This window comes from Piliocolobus tephrosceles, chromosome 6 (genome assembly GCF_002776525.5).
Source record: "Piliocolobus tephrosceles isolate RC106 chromosome 6, ASM277652v3, whole genome shotgun sequence".
NCBI classification, from domain to species: Eukaryota; Metazoa; Chordata; class Mammalia; order Primates; family Cercopithecidae; genus Piliocolobus; species Piliocolobus tephrosceles.
In genome coordinates, this window is record NC_045439.1 from 14,634,405 (window position 1) to 14,651,754 (window position 17,350).

The window sequence follows — 17,350 nt, forward strand, 5'->3', positions numbered from 1 at the left end:
AATGATCAGTGGCACTGAGCACTTCTTAATGTGTTTATTGGCCATTTGTCTATCTTGTTTGCAGGAATGTCTAATTCCTTTGTCCATTTTAGAATTGGGTTATTTGTCAACACATGAATTGAAAATGGTCTGGTAAACAAATGCAGATATTCTCTGGAATACACTTTCATTTTTAGCTTAAAAAGTTCTACCAGTAAAGTTTCATGGTCAATGAATAATTCATTGTCAAAGATAACCAACTGTACAAGGAAGTAGGACATCCTGAGCAAGAATTGGCAGAATGATAGAAACTCGAAATAAACCTACAAAAGCTTGAAAAACCAGTCGTAGATCATCATGATAACTATACTGGACTGAGTTTAAGTAAATAAAAGACAGATTTAAAGATATATTCAGGGATCAGGAGTCTAAAAAGTGACAGAGCTACACAGCAGGTTGAAAAAATAACTAAATGTAATTTCTACTAATGAAAATGCAGTAATAAAAACTCAAAACTCATCTTTCAGCTTAACTACTAATTAGAAAATTAGATGTACTCCACAAAGAGATTGAATGAACTGGAAGATAGAATAAATCATTCAGAATGTAGCTCAAAGAGACAGAAATGGAAAATATAAAAGAGGCGAAGAGACATGGAAATTAGAGTGATCAGAGTGAGGAATTATAGTGAGAAAGTCTAGTAAATTAGAATTTCTGCAAGAAAAGAAAGAGAAAAGAAATGGGCAAAAACAATATTTAAAGAGATAATGAATGAGAATTTTTCAGTACTGAGGAAAGACACCAATCCATATATTCAAGAATCTCAATGAATTTCAATCAAGAAAAAGTATATACTTAGAAACATCACAGGGAAATGAAGAAAACCAAAGGCAAAGAGAAAAATCTTACATTGCTTTAAGGCCTAGACAAAAGATTTTTTTTTCTTTTTCAAAAAAACAGTGGTTATGCTGGCAGCTGACTTCTTTATAACAATGGTGGGACAGAAGACAATGGAATAAGATATTTTTGTCTTGAAGAAAATAGCTTATAATTTAGAATTCATAACCAGAGGAAATATCTTTAAGAATGAGAGTAATACAGGGTGATGATCAATGGTGGCTAACACTGTTAAAAAATAAAAGTTTAACATTATGTACCTACAACCTATGGAGTAGTCTTGATAAAAATAAAAAGTCAAACCTAAAACTCCGTATTACATTAAGTTATAGATCAAACTATAATTTTACAGAAAAATAAGCAGAGATTTGCTGAATGACACTATGGGAATGCAATCAGCAAAATCCTATTATGATACACTCTATCGGATAAGAGACCTGATTTCAGCATCAGAATACTTACAAGGATACTTGTAGATTAAAGGAGATTTAAGAAATATTTAAACCTATTTCACTCGTATAAACTATAAAAAATTATAGGAAAATTGGGGAAATGGGAATACTAATAATATGAAGAAATTATAGATTTTTCTGAAAGTGTGATGGTACTGTAGTTGCATTAAAAAGAGATATACAATATAAATATAAGTATAAATATATAAATATAAGTTGTATTTGGTATTAGATGTTCTTCAATATTGTCTTTTAGAGATACATACTGAAATATTAGCGATACGTACTGAAATATTTATAGATAAAATATCTCGATTTTTTTTTTCAAAATTTCTGGAAGTGGGAGGATGTTGTGGAAAAAAGTTTAACTATGAGTTGATAATAATTAAAGCTAAGTAATGGGTCCATGTGGATTTATTTTATATTTGCTATACTTTTGTATGTTATTGATATTTTTCACAAAAAAATATAAAAATCAGGGACATTTTCAGATCAGCAACAACTGAGAGGGTTTTCTACCAATATACCTTCACTGAAGTAAATCATAAAGGATATTAGCAAAAATAATGTGATCATATATGAATAGTTGGTGATGCAAGAAAGAATGAAATGGAAGGAATGTAAGAAGGAATGAAGTGGAAAGTAATTGGTGAAATATGTTTGTAAATACAAATGAACACTAACTTTACAAAATAATAATAATGTTTTCTGCGGTTTTAACAAGATAGAATCAAAATATGTGCAATGGTGACATCATGCCTAAGTCACACATGGGTTGGCATGTAAAGGAGCTAAAAATCTTTAATAGTCTTTTTACTATGCAACAGGAGAATATAAAAGGACTAACTTTAGACTTTGACATGTTAAGTGTGCATATTAAAACAACCAAAGTAACTAAAGAAAAGGAAATTGAGTGTATAAAATTTATAGTATACAGAATAATGGCCTCCCACAGATTACCATGTCCTAATTCCCAGAACCTGTGAATGTTACCTTGCATGGAAAAAGTGACTTTGCAGATGTGATTTAGGATTTTGAGATGGGGAGATTATCTTGGATTATGGAGTATCCAGGTTGGCCTAATGTAATTATAAGAATCTTATTAAATGAAATAGAGATTGTAGGAGATTCAGAGTTAGAGAAGATGTGACAATGGTAGCAGGGATCAGAGAGACTGGAAGATGCTGTCTTGTTGGCTTTGAAGTAGAGGAAGGGGCCATGAGCCAAGGAATTCGGGTTTCTTCTAGAAACTGGAAAAGGCAAAGGAATGGAATTTCCCATAGAGCCTCCAGAAGTAATGCAGCCCTGCCAATACCTCTATTTTAGCTCAATGAAACCCATTTCAGACTTCAAACTTCCAGAACTGTAAGACAGTAAGTTTATTTAAAGCCATTAAATTTGTGGTAATTTGTTGCAGCAGCAATAGAAAACTAATACAATATCCAATCTATTGGAGGGAAAAAAAATGAAGATCATAAACACTCAGTCAATCCAAGGAAGGATGAAAGGAAAGAAAAAGAAACAGAGAACAAGTAGGACAAATAGAAATCCCAGGATAAAATATAGGTTTAAATTAAAATATGTATCAGCCAGTTATCTTAAATATAAATGGAATAAATATTACAGTCAAAAGACAAAGAGTGTTTATCTGGACTAAAACACTTCAACTAAATGCTATTTATAAGAGACATATCTAAAATATGAGGAGACAGAAAGGTTGATAAACAAATGGAAACAGTAAACAGAAAAGGATATTTCATACAAATGCTTTCTAAAAGAAAGCTACATAGCTATATTACTATTGGACAAAATTGTTTTTAGGGTAAAAGCATTTTTAGAAATTAAAAAGTTACCATAATGATAAGAGATTTAAATTACCAATATGTTAAAACAGCTTTAAATCTTTATGACTGGACTAAATACAGTTAAAATACAAATAAATGCAAAGATTATCAGAGTGGATAATATAACACAATCTAACTACATACTACTTATAAAAGGAACCTTGAGCATAACACAGAACGGTTGAAAAGAAAATGATGGAAAGAAGATATAACATGCAAATATTAACTGAAAGAAATTCTAGTTATATCAGACAAAGCCAACATTAAGGGAAGTATTACTAGAGATCGAAAGGGAGATTAATAAATTTGTATGCACCTCATAAATTAGAATCAAAATATGTGAAACAAATCTGATAGAACTAACAGAAGAAATAGATATATCCACAGTCATAGTTGGAGTTTTCTTTTTAGATGCTAATTCTTTAATTTTTTTTTTTTTTGAGACGGAGTCTCGCTCTGTCGCCCAGGCTGGAGTGCAATGGCCGGATCTCAGCTCACTGCAAGCTCCCCCTCCAGGGTTTACGCCATTCTCTTGCCTCAGCCTCACGAGTAGCTGGGACTACAGACGCCTGCCACCATGCCCGGCTAATTTTTTGTATTTTTTAGTAGAGACGGGGTTTCACTGTGTCAGCCAGGATGGTCTCGATCTCCTGACCTCGTGATCCGCCTGTCTCGGCCTCCCAGAGTGCTGGGATTACAGGCTTGAGCCACCACACCCGGCCTAATTCTTTAATATTGCTCAGGTTGGTCTTGAACTCCTGGACTCAAATGATCCTCCTGCCTCGGCCCCTACAAAATACTAGGATTACAGGCATGAGGCGCTGTGCCCTGCCAAGATACAGAAGATTTTAACATGACCAACAAATTTGATTTAGTGATGTACATGGAGCATTGCACCTCAAAGTTGCAAATGTACATGGAACATTTATTAAAATTGATCATATACTATGCCTATCATTGATCATATACAATTTCTCTGATCACAGTGGAATTCAGCTATAAATCAATATCAATAAGATAGCCAGAAAATCTAAATTAAAGAAAAACAAAAGAATAAGGCAGATGGAGAACTGAAATAGGGCTTTTTATTAATAAAGCTAATATAGAAGAGTATGGCATGTATCTGCAGGCAGGTAGTTTTTCTAATACAGACAAATCTGTCTCAAAGAAACTAGAGACATTCCTACCCTAACATAGTTCAAAGGCGCAGAAGTAAAAAAGAGAAATGGTGTGTTTCTAGCACATCAGGTAGTTATGTTTTGAAGCTTGGTATTTGCAGAAGGAAGTAGTGGAAGATGAGCAAGAGAAGGGTCACATATTGTATTTAGCAGAATAAATTTTATCCTGAAAGTGACAGACATAGCATTATTTAAAGCAGATGAAGGACTTTAGCAGCACAGTGGGGGGATAAAAAGAATTTGAAAGGCAGACCTATTAGCTGGCTCTCTGTAATTTGGGATATCATAACATCTGAATCAAAATAATCAAATTGAGAATAGAAAGGAAGGTGTGAAAATCACTAGGATGGCTGGGCGTGGTGGCTCACACCTGTAATCCCAGCACTTTGGGAGGCCGAGGTGGGTGGATCATGAGGTCAGGAGTTCAAGACCAACCTGGCCAAGATGGTGAAACCCATCTCTACTAAAAATACAAAAATTAGCCGGGCATGGTGGCGGGTGCCTGTAATCCCAGCTACTCGGGAGGCTGAGGCAGGGAATTGCTTGAATCCGGGAGGCAGAGGTTGCAGTGAGCCGAGATCGCACCACTGTACTCCAGCCTAGAGGACAGAGCGAGACTCCGTGTCCCCCACACCCCCCAAATAAAAAATTACAAGGATTAAGGGACTCTACTCAACAGAATTCTAACCGTTGCCTATTTCACAGTTCACCTTCTAACCACTCTTTCTGTTGCTCAGTACCTTGCAAAATAATGCAAAGTGGGTACAACTCAAAATCTTTGCAATTTCTGGAATGCTCCACCATCAAGAACTTTGCTAGCTGATCCTTTCTTGTGTTTATGTTCCAGCTGGATTGTTAACCTCCTCAGAGAAGTCTTTTCTGATTATACGAAGTTAACATTAGTTCCTCTTGAATCCTGGCTAATTTTCCTCATTGGATTGAATGTATCATGTGTTTGTCTATTTTTCTGTTTATCTCCCTCCTCTGTGGTAAGCTCTTCAGAAGCTTGTCTGTCTTGTTCTCTATTTTGTCTTCAGTGCCTAGCAAATTGCCTAGTACATAGTAGATGCTCAATAAATGCTTGTAAGTAAGTGAATGAATGAATTGGATGTGTGGATTATGGGAGCAGAAGGCCTCAAGAATGGCACTCATATTTCTGGCTTAGTTATTAGCTGGATAGTGGTACTGTAGTAGGAAATTCCAGAGGAAAAGCAGGTTTGCAGGGGAAAGTCGTGATGATCTACCGTCCTTCATTTGTGAGAATACCATAGGTAGGGCTGTTCGTAGACTATGTCAGGCCAGGAGAGGCAAATAAGCCCTTTGGGAACCCCAAACAGGGAGTGATATTAAAAGTATTTTAAAAACTTGTCCTGCATGACCACTGACCATAGTACTGGAGCAGAGTCATGGAGGCCCCTGCTTTCTCAGACATTTACCTCAGGGGTACCTACGGGGGAGTTAAAGTGACTAGGGTGCTTATAGCTTTTATCTATTGATATGGAAGTATTTAAGTCTTTTTACAGTCTGTCTTCATATTAGAATGTTCTAGCTAAATGTCCTCCTATCATTCCTGGCATTGGGTAAAGTGCCTAGCATGAATCAGATCAGTTGTAAGTAGGATCTGATAATAATAAATGTAATAATGATGCTGCTGATGGCAGCAAACATTTATTCTTAAAACAGCCCTGCCACTAGTTTTGTACTTTATGTGCATTACTTTGGTTGATCATCACAATAACCCTAAGAAGTGTTTTTGTTGTTGTTGTTGTTGTTTTTGTTGTTAATTGATGAAGAAGTTGAAGGTTAGAGAGGTTAAGTAACAGATTTAAGGTCATATAGCTAATAAGTGAAAGTTACAGGATTGGAAGCTAGGCAGTATACTTTTAACCACTTATATTCGCTTCTCCTTGTTGCTAAAAAAGCAAACATGTGGCTATATAGATAGCCAGCACGTAGTCTGTTAACCTGACTGGTCCTGCCCTTCTACCCATACCCTACCTAAAACAATGTGGTATGTTAGAAAAAGTTGTGAAGCTTAGGGTTTGGTTCTAAACCTAACATTATCTAGTTGCTTGACTCATTATTTTCTTGGGTAAGATTAGAAGGACTTTGATAAAATGATTTCTTTTTTTTTTTGAGATGGTATTTTGCTCTTGTTGCCTAGGCTGGAATGCAATGGCACGATCTCAGCTCACTGCAACCTCCGCCTCCCGGATTCAAATGATTCTCCTGCCTCAGCCTCCCAAGTAGCTGGGATTACAGGCATGTGCCACCACGCCCAACTAATTATATATATATATATATATATATATATATATTTTTTTTTTTTTGACGGAGTCTCGCTCTGTCGCCCAGGCTGGAGTGCAGTGGCGGGATCTCAGCTCACTGCAAGCTCCGCCTCCCAGGTTTACGCCATTCTCCTGCCTCAGCCTCCCTAGTAGCTGGGACTACAGGCGCCCGCCACCTCACCCGGCTAGCTTTTTGTATTTTTTAATAGAGACGGGGTTTCACCATATTAGCCAGGATGGTTTCGATCTCCTGACTTCCTGATCCACCCGTCTCGGCCTCCCAAAGTGCTGGGATTACAGGCTTGAGCCACCGCGCCCGGCCAAATTTTATATTTTTAGTAGAGATGAGGTTTCTCCATGTTGGTCAGACTGGTCTCCAACTCCCAACCTTAGATGATCCGCCCGCCTCAGCCTCCCAAAGTGCTGGGACTGCAGGCATGAGCCACCATGCCTGGCCCTGATAAAATGATTTCTAAGCTTTCTGCTCTGTTAATGTTTTTGAGGTTTCTTTTATGTTAATGTTCCATAATTCTGTTTATGTATTATTTTGTTTCAGGTTTATTGAGGTATAATTGATATGTAGTAAGTTACATATACTCGAAATCTACAATTTGATGTTTTCATTTACGTATGTACCTATGAAACCATCACCACAAATCAAGATAATGAGTATAGGCTGGGTGCGGTGGCTCACGCCTGTAATCCCAGCATTTTGGGAGGCCGAAGCGGGCAGATCACGAGGTCAGGAGATCGAGACCATCCTGACTAACACGGTGAAACCCCGTCTCCCCCGTCTCTACTAAAAAATACAAAAAATTAGCTATGTGTGGTGGTAGGCGCCTGTAGTCCCAGCTATGTGGAAGGCTGAGGCAGAAGAATGGCATGAACCCAGAAGGCGGAGCTTGCAGTGAGCCGAGATCGCGCCACTGCACTCCAGCCTGGGTGACATAGAGAGACACCGTCTCGAAAAAAAAAGGATAATGAGTATATCACCCCCACAAAGTTTCCTCCTGCCCCACCAAGTCCTTCCTTTCTGTTCCTCTCTGCCCTTTGTCTCCCCGCTCCTCACTCTCCCGAGGCAGCCTCTGATCAACTTTTTGTTACTATTGATTAATTTCCATTTTTTTTTTTTCCTTTTTGTGGAGAACGGGGTCTCGCTGTATTACCCAGGCAGGTCTCGAACTCCTGGGCTCAAGCTATCCTCCCGCCTCTGCCTCCCTGAGAGCTGGGATTACAGGCGTGAGCCACCGCGCCCGGCCTAATTTCCATTTTCTACAATTTTATAAAATTTGAATCACACAGTGGAGTTCAGCTACAAATCAGTATTAATAAGATAGCTAGAAAAGCCAAATTAAAGAAAAAATAATAAGAACTGAAATATGGCTTTGTTATTAATAAAACAAATACAAGAGAATATGGCACTTATCTGTATGGCACATGCTCTTTTTTGTGGCGAAAGCCCAGCATAATTATTTTGAGATTCATCCATGTTGTTGCATGTTTAACCAGTTTACTTCTTTATTTCTGAGTAGTGTTCCATTGAGTCACATTTTGTTTTCTGAATGGATTCATCTGTTGATAGATATTTGATAGTTTTCAGTTTTTGGCTATTTTGAATAGAGCTGCTATGAACACCAGTGTACAACTCTTTGTGTAAACATATTGCTTTTTTCTTAAATAAATATGTAGTAATGGCATGTCTGAATCATGTAGCAGGTATATGTTCAACTTTAGAAACTGTCAAACTGTTTTCTAAAGTGGTCATGCCGTTTTACAGTCCCACCAGTAGAATAGGAGAGTACTACTTGTTGCATACTCATAAACATTTGGAATGGTCAATCTTTGTAATTTTATCCTTTTTAATCGATGTGTATTGTTGTCTTTTTATAGTTTTAATTTGCATTTTCCTAATCACTAATGGTGTTGAGCATGTTTTCATGTGCTTTTTGGCCACTTGTAGATTTTTTTGGAGAAGTGTCCGTTCAGATCTTTTGCCTGTTTTTTAATTGGGTTATTTTTCTGTTTTATTAAGTTGTAATAGTTTTTTATATATGCTGGATATAATCCATATTTTATTGGGTGTATGATTTGCGAATATCTTCTTTCAGTCTCCGAGTGGTCTTTTCACTTTCTTAATGGTGTCTTTTAAAGCACAAAGTTTTTAATTTCAATTAAATCTAGTACATCAAATTTTTCTTTGATCATGTGTGCTTTTGGTGTTGTGTCTAAGAAACTACTGCCTAACCCGAGTTTACAAAGATTTACTCCTATGTTTTCTTCTAAGAGTTTTGAAGTTTTAACTCTTACATATAGGTGTGTGATCAGTTTTGAGTTAGTTTTTGTATATGGTGGGAGGCAGGGATCCAATTTTTTTTTTTTTTTTTTTTGGTGGAGAGGGCATGTGGATATAATGTGGATATAAATGTGGATATTTGGTGTCCTAGCACCATTTGTTGAAAACACTATTTCTTTCCCTTTAAAACTTCTTGGCACCTTTGTTAAACATCAGTTGACTATAAATGTAAGGGTGTATTTCTGGGCTCTGAATTTAATTCTATTGATTTATTTGTCTGTCCTTATACTAATGTTACATTGTCCTGATGACTAATTTTGTAGTAAATTTTGAAGTTAGTTTTTCAACTTTGTTCTTTTTTTTTTTTTTCAAGATTGTTTTGGCTATTCTGCACCCTTTACATTCCCATATGAGTTTTAGGATCAGCTTGTCAGTTTCTGTAAAGAAGCTGGATGGGATTTTGGTAGAGATTGTGTTGAATCTCTAGACCAATTTGGGGAGTGTTGCCACCTTAGCAATATTAATAATATTAACATTTTAATGATATTACATCTTCCAGTCCATGAACATGGGATATCTTCACAATTATTGAGCTCTTCTTTAATATCTTTCAGTAATGTCTTGTGGTTTGCAGTGTGTAAGTCTTGTACTTCATTTCTTAAAAGTATTTGTATTTTAGTTTTTTAAAAATGTTATTATGAATGGAATTGTTTTCTTAATTTCATTTTTGGACTGTTCATGGTTAGTATATAGAAATACAATTAACTTTTATATATTCCTCTTATATCTTGTAACCTTAGTGATCTTCTGATAAGTTTGTTAGTGAATTTCTCAGATTTTTTTTTTTATTTACAAGATCTTGTTGTCTGTGAATGAAGAGTGTTTTACTTCTTGATTTCCCAGATGAATGCCTTTTACAAAATATTTTAGCCTAATTGCCCTAGCTAGAATCTCAAATATAGTGTTGAATAAAGGTAGAGAGAGTAGAAATCTTTTTTTTTTTTCATGGCTTTAGAGGGAGACTTTCAATGTTTCAGCGATTCCTGTGATTTTAACTATCAATTTTTCATAGATGCTGTTTATTATGTTGAAGGATTCTCTTCTGTTCTCAGTGTTTTTATCACGATTATTGGATTTTGTCAAATTTTTATATCTATGGAGATTATCTCATAGTTTTTGTCCTTTATTCTGTTAATATGATGCATTACATGAATTGATTTTCAGATGTTAAACTAATCTTACTATCCTGGGATAAATCCTGCTTGGTTATGATATATAAATCTTTTTATATGTTTCTGGATTTGGCTTGCCAGTATTTTGTTGAGGATGTGATGACATATACTATAAGAACCTTAAAATTATTTACTTTTATTTCTCCCCCGGCCTTTGTGCTATTGATGTAATACATTTTAGTTTTACATATGTTACAAACCTTTTGTCACAGTATTATTTTTTGTCTAAGCTTTAATAAACTTGTAAAGAAATCTAAATAATAATAAATCATATATTTATACTCATGGTGCACTTTATTCCTTTGTGTAGATTCATAGAAATATGAATTATTTAGCCTGAAGGATATCATTTAACACGTCTTGTGGTGTAGATCTGTTGGTAATACGTTCCTTCAACTTTTGTATGTCTGAAGAAGTCTTTATGTCACCTCCATTTTTGAAAGATTTTCTCTGAGTGTCAAGTTCTAGGTTGATGGGTTTTTTCTTTCAGTATATTAAAGATCTTGGTTCACTGTTTTTGTTTTGTTTCCATTGAGAACTATGCTACTATCCCTTTTAATTAATTAATTTATTTTTTAAGACAGTCTCTCTCTGTCACCCAGGCTGGAGTGCAATGGCATGATCTCAGCTTACTGCAACGCTGCCTACCAGGTTCAAGTGATTCTTATGCCTCAGCCTCCTGAGTAGCTGGGATTACAAGCACACACCACCATGCCCAGTTATATGCTGCTAATCTTAATCTTTACTCTGATGTATGTAACATGTCTTTTTGCTCTGGGTGCTGTTAACATTTTCTCATCACTGTTTTTGAATGATGTTATTATGGCATGGTGTGCATTGGTGTAGTTTTCTTCATGTTTCCTGACCTTAGTGTTCATGGAGGTTCTTAGATCTGTGGTTGGTAGTTACCAAGTTTGGAAAATTTTGGCTATTATTTCTTCATATGTGCCCTCCCCACTGTCTCCAGTCTCCTTTGTGGATTCCAAATACATGTATTTTGGGTCACTTGAAATTGTCCCATGGGTCACAGATGCCTTTTATCATTTTGATGTTAAATCTTTTAAAAATTTTGATGTTTGATCTTTTCTCTGTGTCTCATTTTAGTTAGTTTATCTTACTGTGCCTTCAAGTTCATTAATATTTTCTTTTGCAATATCCAATCTGGTATTAATCCCATCCAGTATATTTTCCATCTCAGACATTATAGTTTTCATCTCTAGAGATTGGTTTTGGGTCTTTTTAATGTCTTCCATATCTCTACTTAACCTTTTGAACATATCGAGTCCAGCTATAACTATTTTAATGTCCTCAACTGCCTTGTGTCAATTTTAGGTTGTTTCTAATTGATTGCTTTTTTTTTTTTTCCTCTTCATTATGGGTTCTGTATATTTTTTGCTTCATTGCATACCTGGTACTGTTTTTATTGGGTACCAGATATTGTGAGTTTTACTTTGTATGCTGGATATTTTTGGATTTCTGTAAATTTGCTTTGGGACACAGTTAAGTTTTGTGTAAACAATTTGATCCCTTTTCCAGTCTGATTTGTGGGGACAGGCATCACTCCTGACCTTGGTGAATACTGGTTATGCATGGTTTTTGTAATTTTTTCTGGTGTCTTTCCCTCCCAGTCTTGTGTAGCTTCCTTTTTTGTGTGTGTGCTGATCAGTACTCTGTTGAATACTTGAGTGGGACCCTCTGCTGATCTCCATTGTTCTCTGTATGTACCTCTTTATTCTACAGTAGTCTGTTATGCAAACTCTCGCTGCCTTGTTCTCCACATACTTTCAGCTTTGTCTCTTCATTTCAGAAAATCTACTCAGCTTTGCCTGAGTAAGTTCCCATGGCCTGGAAACTCCTTCAAGGGAGTAAGGTGAAAGGCTTACCTCATTTAGTTCCTGTTTTTCAGTTCTTTGCTGTCTGATAGCCAGTGTCTTGAAAATTGCTGTTCCATATATTTTATTTGCTTTTCAGGTGGTAGGGTAAATCTGTCCCTGTTACTCTATTTTTTACAAAAGTAAAATATCCATGTGTTTTAAAACTGTCTTTCCTGTAGTGTATTACTGGGTGTTCATTTTAATCAGATTTCACATTTCATTCATATAAACTTTTCACTCTTTCTACTACCTTCCTCCGTCTTCCCCAACTTATTTTGGATGACTCAAGGCCATCAGTGTTGAGAACTTTTCCACTTGAAGTAGCAGTCATTTTTAACCAATTCTTCCACATTCCTGTCATGATTAACGTTAGGTATTTGCAAGCTGATTGGTGTCAGAGATGTGATTTGATGAATATATTGTGAGTTTTTATGGGAAATAGTTGTACTTTGTTTCCTTATCTATCAGCTAGGTATTTGATGAGTTCCAGCTATATTCCCAGCATCATATAGTATGCTGAGTGCTAAGCAGAAAGTGAGTACAATATTGTTTTTGAACAGTTTACATTCTAACGGGGAAGATAGAACAAGATCTCATCAAATGTTAAGAAAAATGTTAAACTTTTTTTTTTTTTTAAAGACTCTAGACATTTAGAAATGGGAGACTATTTGTTTGATTTGGGTAGTTACGGAGTATTTTACTCTGATATGCTGGGGCTGAACAGGGCTTCTGAAAATGTATACATTTTAAAAATGGAAATAGTCACAAGATATAATAGAAGAGAAGATACCATTTGTGATAGTCAAGCAAATTATACAGGCATACACTTAATGAGAAATCTTCAGAATTTTTATGAGAACTATAAAAACTCCCAAAGGCATAGCATAAACTTGAACAAATATAAAGATATACTATGTTCTATGTAGGAAAACTCAATATTCTTAGAGATGTCAGTTTAAAAAAAAATTATAAGTTTAATATGATCCTGATGAAAGTACCATCAGATTTTTCCTCCTAAGGCTAGACAGATTATAAAGTTCATTTTCGAGAACAGACAAGCAAGAATAGCTAAGAAAATGCAGAAAGTGAAGAGGGGTAAAGATGACTTATCTTGCTACATGTTATAACATGGTATATGAATTTAAGATTAAAATGATATACTATTGGTACAGGAATAGACAGAACAATTGAAGAGAATAGAAAATACACAATAAACCCAATTGCATATGGAAATTTAATGTGTACTAAAGGGAGCATCCTGTAAGTGGAGAAAATGTAGAATTTTCAATATGTGGTGTTTGTGTTGAGATAGTGAATTGGGAAGAGGTAAATTTGAATCCATTTCTCATACTGTATAGCAGGATGTCAGTATAGAAAATAACACTGTACTAAGTACTTGAAGAACATATGGGTAAATTATTTTATGATTTGTATAACACACGCACTTTTGCATAGCAGAAACACCGTAATCAAAGTGAAAAGACAAACAACAAACCAGAAGGATGTTTGCCACTTGTATAATGGATAAAGTGTTAATCTCTGAAATATCTAAAGAGCTTCAAAACCTGGAGAAGAAAAAGACCAACAGCTTTATGAAAATATCGGCAGGAGATAATGAATAGAATTCATAGAAACAATTACAGATTAATCTTATATGACAGGAAGCTCAACATCAGTTATAATAAGAGAGATGTAAATTAAAACAACACAATAGGCTGGGCGCGGTGGCTCAAGCCTGTAATCCCAGCACTTTGGGAGGCCGAGACGGGTGGATCACGAGGTCAGGAGATCGAGACCATCCTGGCTAACACGGTGAAACCCCGTCTCTACTAAAAAATACAAAAAACTAGCCGGGCGAGGTGGCGGGCACCTGTAGTCCCAGCTACTCGGGAGGCTGAGGCAGGAGAATGGCATAAACCTGGGAGGCGGAGCTTGCAGTGAGCTGAGATCCAGCCACTGCACTCCAGCCTGGGCGACAGAGCGAGACTCCGTCTCAAAAAAAAAAAAACACACAATATATCATTTCTTTCCTATCACATTGGCAAAAGTCCATCAGTTTGACAATGTATTTTGTTGGTAACAGAAAAAGATACTCTTATATATTGCTATTGGGACTGCAAAATGGTGTGCTTCAGAGAGAATTTTGGCAATACAAGCAAAATTACATATATACACCTTTTGACCCCATAGTCTTATCTCTAGGAATCTGTCTTACAGATGTATACTGAGAAATATCTGAGAAATATGTTTGCACAAAGCTACTGTGGCACTATTTCTAATAACAAAAGATGAAACAATTTAAAATTTGATCTTAATTTCAACAAAATAACTATACAAATTGAGACCATAGGGGAAATTTGAACAGTGAACAAGTAGTTGATGGCATTAATTATTTTACACATGATAATACTATTATGGTTATGTTTAAAAAGAGCAACGTTTTAGAAATATTTGATATGTTACCATTCATTACAGATACTGTTTGTATTAATGCTTGAAATGATTCACCTTCAGCCAGTGAGAACCCCTTGAAGTTAACTCCTAAGTCCTTTGCCACATCTTTTAGAGATCATTATTTATGTATTTATGGATGAAATTATATGATTTGAATTTATTTCAAAATAATCCAAAGGACAGGGTAAATGGGGAGGCAGAGATGAAATAAGATTTGCCATGAGTTGATAATTATTTTAATCTGAGTGATTAGGGTTTTGTTATACTTCGCATATGTTTAAAACCTCCTGTGAAAAATGTATGGAGTTTTTTAAGTAGGCATAAATGAAGAGAGTGCATTTAGAACAAAGGCACTGAGACCAAGGACAATAGGAAATTGGGCATGAAGTTCTTACACAATTTAATTTCCTGGGAAATATAAAATAGACTTCCTTTATTTGCACTGTGTCTTATTTGTAGTGTCTTTTTGTGTGTATGTGATGTAGTGCTTAAGGTATACTTTTCTATTAGTATAACTCTAAAGATTAAACTAATTCATGAAGTATGCAGTTTATTTGTTTATTGGTGCCCATTATAGGGCCTTTGAATTACCAGAATAATTGATCTGGAGGAAGTGAATGTTTTCTCACACTTTCTATGGAGTGCCATGTTTTCTTTTAACTTTTGCTTGGACATAGATTTAGATAGATCAGGTGAAAGAGGAAAATTGTTTTAGTTATACTGCATGTGTATTTATTAGAATATAATAATGAATAAACTTTCCTTTAAGATACTTAGTTTCTTTCCCTATCAGCTTTTTAATTTCATCTCCGTTTCTCCTAGTCTGTTTTTATTTATCCCTGTATTCTCCTACCTCTCTAACCCTATCTCCTTTACCACTCTCTCTTTACATTTTTTAAATATGCTTTTTCTTTACTTTTCAAATTGACCAAATTGTATTTATTGTATACAATGTGATGTTTTGAAGTGCCTATACATTGTGAAATGATTAAATCTGGCTAACATCTGCATTACCTGGCGTAGTTATTTTTGTGGAGAGGACATTAAACATCCAGCCTTAGCATCTCTCAAGAGTACTGCAGATTTTCATTAGCTGTATTCACATGGAGTACAGTAGAGCTATTCAACCAATTTCTCCTATCAAAATTAATTTTGTATTCTTTGACCAGTGCTCCTAAATTTACTCTGCTTCTCTATCTCAATCTTTTTCCCCTTTTCTCATCTTTCATCCTTTTTTCAGTTTCTAACTTTCACTGTTTCTTTGAACATTTTTTCTTTTCATCTCTTTTCTTTTACCTTTTGTGTTTTCCCCTCTCTCCTTTTCTTACCTTTCTCCATCCTTCTTTTTCTTCTTTGATTTCTCTGCCCTTTTGTACCTCTCATCTTGCTCTCATCTGCATTTCTCCTTCCCTCTCTCTCTGCTTCATTCTACTCTTCCCCTCTTTATTTCTTATCTCTCTCTCTCTGCCTCAACTCACCCTCTCTCCTGCTGTCTAGTCTCCACTCTCTATTTCTAGGTTTGCCCCCGACTTTTTTTTTTTTTTTTGACTTTTCCCTTTTCATCTCCCTTCCCAAACATTTTTTCCTAATTCTATGTGCTCTTGTCTTAGGTTTCTTGCTGTTTTATCAGCAAATGTCCTAGTTTACCTCTTTCTTTTTTCTTTTCTCTCTTTTTTTGTTTTTCTGTGTTTCTTCCATGTTGCTGTTCTTTTTCCACACTGTCCCTTCTCTATCTCTCCCCCCGCCATAAACACCCCCCCCTTGTTACTCTATATCTGTCCATTCAATCTTCCATCTTATTTTTCGTGAAAGAAAATTGAGAATGGAATTTTTCTTTTTTTCAGATTTTAACATTGAGATTGTTCATTTAGTAATTTTTAAACATATAATTTTAATAACTTATACGTAAGTTATACAAAATTTCATATGGTTAGAATAATCTATCTTCCTCTTAAGTATTTTTGCTTCAGAATCCTCATTATATCTTAAAAGGATGGATAATGTGGTTTATTTAGTAATATCTAATGGTATTAAGTATGACAAGAAGGTTAACTTGTTTTCTATTCTACCAACAGATTAATATTAAGATTGGAAGTTTGTATTTTTTGCTGGATATTGGAAATTGAATGTAATGGCAACAGAATTTATAAAGAGTTGCTGTGGAGGATGTTTCTATGGTGAAACAGAAAAACACAACTGTGAGTTTTGTTTTGACTTCAGTAACATTTATGTAGCACCTCCTTCATTTGTGGCATTTTGTAATACAAAGAATTAGGCATGTTTTCCAACTTCTTGGGGGAGGCAGAAACATAAGGCACATTGAGTAAGTATTCTATAACTTCAAGTAGTCTGGAGCATAGGGGAGAGAGAGATTAATTCAACCCAGGGTATATGTAAGATATTACCATAAAGAAGATTGCATTTGCCATGGAAATCTGAATAGGATTTTAGCAAGCTGGGTGGGAAGAAGGAAGAGAAGCTGAAAATTGGACATGGGCATTACAGGTGGATGAAATAGTACAGGCAAAGGCAGGGAGGGAAGAGAAGTGTGTTTGGGAGACAACATATTCTGACTGATGTTTTGATTTAAATAGAGACTATCTACAGTATTTATATAACATTAAAAGTGCCTTGAATGAATAAATGACCAATGTGGAAGAGACCCATAACTATGAAGACTCAAATTTATTAAGGACCCCTGGAGAGTTCTTTTTCTATTGCATGGCTTTCTTATCTCTTCTCTGTCACTTTTATTTCCTAATCTATAGCAGAGCTTCATAGTATATTTGAGTATGAAGGCTTCTTTTTTACATTAAAACATTTCATAAATTTCTACAGAATAGTACTTGTACTTTCAGT

The 17,350-nt window shown here is 35.4% G+C and overlaps 1 protein-coding gene across 4 annotated transcripts in view; it reads left to right on the forward strand.

Annotated features, from left to right (window-relative positions):
- TC2N (tandem C2 domains, nuclear) overlaps nt 1-17,350 on the forward strand; it is an 89,099-nt gene that overhangs the window by 37,938 nt on the left and 33,811 nt on the right. For all 4 annotated transcript variants that reach the window (XM_026455430.1, XM_026455429.1, XM_026455433.1 and 1 more), the window contains one exon: nt 16,567-16,689. In XM_026455430.1, the coding sequence (XP_026311215.1) occupies nt 16,623-16,689 (67 nt within the window). In that variant the 5' untranslated portion in view covers nt 16,567-16,622. The remainder of the gene's footprint in view (nt 1-16,566; nt 16,690-17,350) is intronic.